The sequence below is a fragment of the Elephantulus edwardii genome, unplaced genomic scaffold (assembly GCF_000299155.1).
Source record: "Elephantulus edwardii isolate Elephantulus edwardi_28Jun2011 unplaced genomic scaffold, EleEdw1.0 scaffold00005, whole genome shotgun sequence".
NCBI lineage: Eukaryota > Metazoa > Chordata > Mammalia > Macroscelidea > Macroscelididae > Elephantulus > Elephantulus edwardii.
In genome coordinates this window covers 2,186,374-2,193,360 of record NW_006399755.1, presented here as the reverse complement: position 1 = coordinate 2,193,360, position 6,987 = coordinate 2,186,374, and the positions used below count along the sequence as shown (strand labels likewise).

The 6,987-nt window shown below is 37.4% G+C and overlaps 1 protein-coding gene across 1 annotated transcript in view; it reads left to right on the top strand.

The window, feature by feature from the left end:
• The first annotated feature begins 655 nt into the window (after window positions 1–655).
• Window positions 656–6,987, top strand: part of LOC102860280 (spermatogenesis-associated protein 6-like) — a 137,071-nt gene continuing 130,739 nt past the window's right edge. Inside the window, exons 1-3 of the mRNA XM_006879802.1 lie at window positions 656–712; window positions 3,611–3,748; window positions 5,056–5,104. Coding sequence (XP_006879864.1) covers window positions 656–712; window positions 3,611–3,748; window positions 5,056–5,104 — 244 coding nt within the window. The remainder of the gene's footprint in view (window positions 713–3,610; window positions 3,749–5,055; window positions 5,105–6,987) is intronic.

Genomic DNA, 6,987 nt, shown 5'->3' with positions numbered 1-6,987 from the left:
AGATTGAAAAGTGACAGTGAGAATTTAGAATATATTTTGTTGCATATAGTAAGTTCATCCTGGAGAAAGGATGAAAGTTATACAGGAGGTGTCCAGGACTTTCGTTCATAGGGTTGCTGTGAGTCGCCGGCAGCTTGACAGCACTTACTACCACCACCACCACCAACAGCAGAGAGAGAGAGAGAGAATGAATGAATGAATAGTTGGCCTAGGAGACAGAAAGCCATACTTCCAAGCCAAAGGTAGGTGACTCGACTCTGTGGCCCTTAGGCCTGCCTTTTATTGGGTTTGGTCAAACATTCTTCTAGGTTGTGTAACCCTGGTATGTCCACTTACTGTACAGAGGTAACTCGTGGTTGCTGTGAAGCCGAATACTGTAACACTGATGAGTCAAATGCGAGAATGGTTACACATGGTGGACAGTGTTTGGTGAAACTCTCCAATTAAAACAAGTTTGGAAGCAGGAGTAGTATCTACTTCTACAATAGCTTGTTTCAGGAAACCCTAGAAACCTGGAGAAAGAACAAAAGTTATACAGGAGGTGTCCAGGACTTTTGTTCTTAGGGTCGCTATGAGTCTCCTGCGACTCGATGGCACTTAACAACAACACAACAGTAAGTTAATGATAAATGTTCATATTAGATTGAGCTGAGTAATGATAGGTGCTGAATCCTATGAAGTTTTGTGTGGGAGATGTAGACCTTGGCAGGAGGTAGGTGGAAGTGAATTATAAGGAACTGAAGTAGGATTCCAGGTAATGGAAGAATGTGAGGCAGGAAAATAATATGCATATTCAGAGACAGCAAAACATATACTTTGACTATATTGATGGGGTATTGCATGAGTATGTTGGTGTTAGAGAGTTGTTAGTATCCTATAAAGTGTACAGTTGTTCATTGACAGTGGAATATGGATGATGTGAGATAGATTGCTATACATTTATTGTTGTTGTTGTTATGTGCTGTCGAGTTGCTTGTGACTTATAGTGATCCTATGTAGCCAGGAAATCAGGAGACAAATTGCTTTGGAAAAATCAGCTGTGAGGGACCTCTCAAGAGCACTGAAGAGCAACAACCTCAAGCTGGAGACTAAGGTACGCCTGATCCAGGCTATAGTCTTCGCAGTTATGTGCTGTGCATTGGAGAGTTGGACAGTGAATAGGGATGATAGAAAGGGAATTGATGCCTTTGAGCTGTGGTGTTGGAGAAGAGTGCTGAATATACTATGGACTGCTAGGAGAACAAACAGGTTTGTCCTGGAGAGGGTGAAGGCGGAATGCTCCATGGGGTCAAGGATTGTGAAGCTTCATCTGACATACTTTGGGCATGTTGCAAGGAAGGACTGGTCCTTGGAGAGGGACATCATGTTTGGGAGAGTAGAGGGACGGCGCAGGAGAGGAGGAAGGCCCTCAATGAGATGGATCGATTCTGTGAGTGGAGTGGTGGGAATGAGTGTGTTTGAAATGGCGAGGTTGACACAGAATAGAACAGCATTTAGGGCTCTTGTACAGAGGGTCGCTATGAGTTGCAGGCGACTTGATGGTCCATAACAACAACAACATGTACAAGAGCCCTAAAACCTACTCTATCCTGTGCCAACCTCACTGTCTGTGACACACTAAGGGCTATAAATTTCATCCAGTCATATTAATGGATGTAGCTTTAAAAAAAATTTCTATTAGTTTATTTTCAAAATTTGAATACATTATTTTCAAGAACAAATTGTTCAGTGTTCCTCCCCCCCCCCATCAAATTGTTCAACCCCATGACTAATCCTCCTCCCCCTGCACATCCTCATCCCTCTGCTTCCAACCTCTCCCACCCCTCTTGGATTCGTATACTCCTACAACAATGGTTTTATACAATATCTATCCCTGTGGGACTGAGCTAGTTCACTCAGCATAATGATCTCCAGCCCCTCCCAAGTTAGGTAATAATTTACAAAGTCTTGTTCTGCATGATGCATAGTATTCCACTGTGTTAATGTACCATAATTTATGAATCCACTCAGTTGTGGTTGGACGTTTGGACTGTTTCCATGTTCTTGCAATGGTGAATAATGCTGCCATGAACATTGGTGTACAAATCTCCATTTGGGCCTCAGTTTACATTTTCTCAGGGTATATTAAGGATGAAAGTCATGCAAGTGTTGAGGACTTTCATTCATAGGGTCACTGTGAGTCGCCTACAACTTGACGGCACTTAACAACAACAACAACATATTCCAAGTCGTGGAATAGCTGGGTCATATGGAATTTCTGTGTTCAGCTTTTTTGTGTCATTGAGTTGATTCTAGCTCTGCAATCTTGTAAGACAGAGTAAAACTGCCCTTTAAGTCCTCTAGGAAGATAATCTTTATGTAAAGGAGCCTTGATGGTGTTAATTAAGGGCACACAGAAAGGATGGCAGTTGGTACCCACCAAGCTGCTCAAGTATATGTCACAGTCTACTTCCATGAAGACCGACTCAACTTCAGTTGGTAATTCTTGCAGAATACTGACACATCTTTCTTCCATAGAGTGGCTTCTGGGTTCAAACTGCCAACCTATTGGATAGCCTCCAAGTAGCTTCACCACTACTCCTTATATTGATGCATGTTGTTACTTTTAGGTGCTATTGAATTGACTATGACTCATAATTTTTCATTGAAAAAGTATTTGATTAAACTTGAAACTTTTCACTAGTTTTACTAATTTGACAGTATTTATGGGTTGCTATTTAGGGTAATATAAGTCATGCTTGCCCTTTAATCTGTGGGGTTTTTTTGGTCTTTTAGTATGTGGTAACTGAATGACTCCGAACTCATCGTTCCTTTGTATATCAAAGAATGAAATGCTTTCCAGACAGTCCTATACCATCCTAAACATTGCTGTGTTTGAACTCATTATTGCAGCTGCTATGTCAGTCCATCTCCCTGAGTGTGTTACTCTTTGTCACTGACCCTGTAGTTTATGTAAGGAGGTCTGGTAGCCTAGTGAGTAAGTAGTTGTCCTACCAACCCAAAGACATGTAGTTTGAATCCACCAGCTGTGCTGTGGGAGAAAAGTGAGTAATCTTCTGTGCAATTTAACAACCTCTGAAAACCTACTAAAGGGATCAACTGTGAGTCAGTTCTGACTTCAAAGCAGTAAATGAGAGAGCTCCTTTACTAAAGCACCATGTCCTTCTCCAGGGGACTGATCCCCTTAATAACATGTCTATAGTGAGTCAAACAAGTCTTGCCATACTGTAAGATAGTGTTTTATTTCTGCTGAGTTTAATCCTCTGTGATTAAATGATGCTGAATAAGTGTATGTCAGCATTCAACATAAAGTAAGTGCTTACAGTTGAATGTCTATTAGAATCTTTCCTAAGAATCAGTGCTTATAGCTTCAAATATGGCACAAACAACTAACTGGCTTATCATTTATCTCTTAGAGCAATGGAAGTTATAAAGACTTTTTTCATTTAGCTCTGTAAACCTTGGAATCTCTTGTGAGTTTTTGTTGTTTTAATAATTTATTAAGTTCATATACTAGTGTTTTACTTAATGTTTGAAAAGTTGAGGGTTTTTTAAACTATGTCTTGGGAAATTTATTAAGCAGTTACATTCATCTACATAATTTTTTTAGGTAACTTGTCCAGGAGTGGTGCTAAAAGATAAGGAGGACATCTATCTTAGCATCTGTGTGTTTGGCCAATACAAAAAGACACAATGTGTCCCACCAGCTTTTCCATTGGTCTTCAATGCCAGAATGGTGTTTGAAAAGGTGAGTTCAAAGGCCATAGTAAGTATTAAGAAAACATGGTTCCAAATTTTCAAAGAAAGCCCAGAACACAAATTATTATTGTTGACTTGTGCTTTAGTTTTGTTTTTTTTTAAATGAACATTGTAATTGAAACTGGAAGCTTGATAATAAGCACACATTATTTTATGCATTAAATCAGTTGTCTTTTAGCCTGACAGTTTAGTTTATTTCTAAAATACCTTTATTCAATTTTATATAAAACAGTTTTTTATTTAATAGCTCAGTGACTTCCTGGATAATAGCTGTCATTAAAAAATAATCATTATGACTTCACTTTTTTCTATAAGTCTTCTGATCCATAATATTATCTTTTTTTGATTTAATATTAAAAGTAATATTTTCTGATTTTTTTTTTTACTGTTTGCTTTACTCCTTCCCTCACACAGTAATTGTCCCCTATCTGCTCTGTAGAATGCACTCATGAATGCTCTGAATTTGTAAAACTCATTGCCATTGAGTTGGAACCACCTCATATCTAACCCTCCATTGGGTTTCAAAGGCTATAAACCAAATGGGAGGAGATTTCTCCTGAAGTGTGACCTTTGGGTTGCCAGTTCAATTCCCTATGGACTGTGCAGCCAGACCTGTCTTTAGACAATGAGGATACATGACAAACAAGACAAACACTTGCATTCTTGAAATGCTTATTTTATTAGGACAAACAGACAATAAATTCATGAATGTGTGAATAATATAATTTTAGGTAGTGATATGTGTCAGGAGGATAAGGGGATAGAGAAGGATTGAAGGATTCAGGTGGTTGGCTGTTTTAAAGGGTGGACATAGCAGATAATAGCATTTAAACTGAGCTTGAATTGTATATGGTACATTAACAGTCATTTGAAAAAAAAAAACAGTCATTTGAAGTTTGAGGGAAGAGTAGTATTCTGAGCAATGGGAATAGCAACTGTAGATTTGTTAGGAATAAGCGTGATGAGTTGTAGGCATATCAAGAAGGACAGCATCACTGGTTAAAAAAAAGGGGGGGGAATAATACTAGCAAATGAAATTGGAGAGGGGACTAGAGTCAGTCATAAAAGTTTATTCATTCATCCCTTTGTTGTTCATTTATTCATTCATTCATTTGGTCACTGGTCATTAAGAGCAGAAAAGAGGTGATAATACCCAGTAATATAAAAAATTTCTTTTTGGGGAAAGAAATGGGATTTTGGGAATGAGATAGAAGAAATGAAAGACTGTCTTATATTTATCTTCCTTTTACTTCCTCTTTCCTTATCTGCTTCCGCCTACATGGGCCCTCATTACAGGTGTTCCCTGAAGCAGTGGACCCTGGAGATGTGGTTACACAGCTTGAATGTAAGTTGTTGATTTTTAACTTCTTACTTCTAAGATGTTTCACATTTTATCACCCATATGCTCTTTAATCATGAATAGAATAAAAGTTAAAGAGCCTAATTGTTGTTGTTGTTATGTGCCGTCCTAATAGAAGTTTAAAAAATGTTAAATAGGGACATTTTTGTACTTGTAGAATTTCACGATGTTCTTAGAAGTGATAAAAAGAAGAAATTAATACTCTGTAATGAGGCTGGAGCTACTAACTTTTCTATCTGTGGTCTTTGGCAAACACAAAGTAGGGACTGATTGAAACTTTTTGTTAAGATGATAGGAAGTATTTGTCATGTAACATTAGAGATTTATATATTAGTGTTTTTACTCTGCAAACAACATATATCTTTAAAATATATATAAGTATATCTTTAGCCTCAATGTATTTTAAATCAAGAGAGTTACAATATAAGATCAAAGAGATTTTATTAAAATAGACATTATATTTTATTTTTAATTACATTTAAAATGTCAGTAAATTATTTGGATGATAAATTTCTAAGGCTATGTAAGCTTTTCCAAGTATTAGGATTTGATGTTGTGTACTTGGGACTCATGGTGACCCTATGCACAATAGCTATGATCCCTGCCCTATCTTGAGCCAATCTCACTGCCTCTGATATACATAACCTTATTACCTCAGTTACTGTGGCAATCCATCTCTCTCCTATTCGGTTCCTCCACCCTTCTAAGCATGGTATACTTCTCCAAAGACTGGTCCTTTTGGGCCACATGCCCAAAATATGTCAGCTGGAGCTTCAAAATCTTTGCCTCCAAGGAGCAACTTAGTTTTAACCTTTGCAGGACAAAGCTGTTTTTTTTCTTGGCAGTGCATGATATGTTGAATACTCTTATCTAGCACCACAGGATAAAATTATTTGTGCTAACAGTAACTCAGAACTGTATACTTGGAAAAAAATTTTTAAAACTCTAAATATAAAGTGAAAAGTCTCCTGGTAACTAGAAAGGGATTTGGAATCACCAGATTGCCCCAGTGTACTACCCTGGCTCAAAATACTAACAAAACTGGGCATTATCGTCATTTCCCCTCTGATTCTTTCTTTGCCCACTCTCCTGAACCTTGAATTCACTGGGCCTTTAGTAACATAAGGAACATGGAGCTTGGCACTGTACTAAAATGTAGGCACATAGGGAGGAATAAGGACCTTGGCCTTGTTCATAATATTAAGTGATTCTCCTCTAGAGAAATCTTCATGACTGGTACCAGTCTTGTCCCCTTACTTCATTTCATTTTTGTTGTAATTCTTATATTTGATATTGTATCTTCCACTGTGCCAAGTTAGCTTGGTGACACTTTAGTGCTAGCAGGTACATGTCTTTTCTTACTTATTAAGAATTTCACTTGTTATCTGCGAGTTTGTACATCTTAAAAATTACGTAGATGGTATTTTTTTTCACATCAGTCTAAATATATTCCTTTACAAATTCATTTGCTTTCCCCCACATATGATTTAAAATTTTGTGGCTTTAAGAACATGTTATGAAATGATTATTAGTTTTTGAAAATTATCTTGTTTTGGTTTTCTTGTTTCTATGTTTCTGTTTGCCTCTTCCCACCCACTGACGTTTCAGTTTTTGGGATCCTCAAATTTCATTCTCTGCTCTGTTTTTAAATATTGGTGTTATTGGTCATTTTTCTAATCTTATTTTACTTCCCTTCTACTATATTTTTAGGTACAGTACTCTAAAGGATTTGGCTTTATTTTTTTATTTATCTTCTGTAACTTCTATCAGTTTCTCTTCTGACATCCATTTTGGTCTTTTCTTCCTCTTCTGTCTTTGCAATGACCGTTTGCACTCTTCCTGGATGATACCCTTGATATCCTCCCACA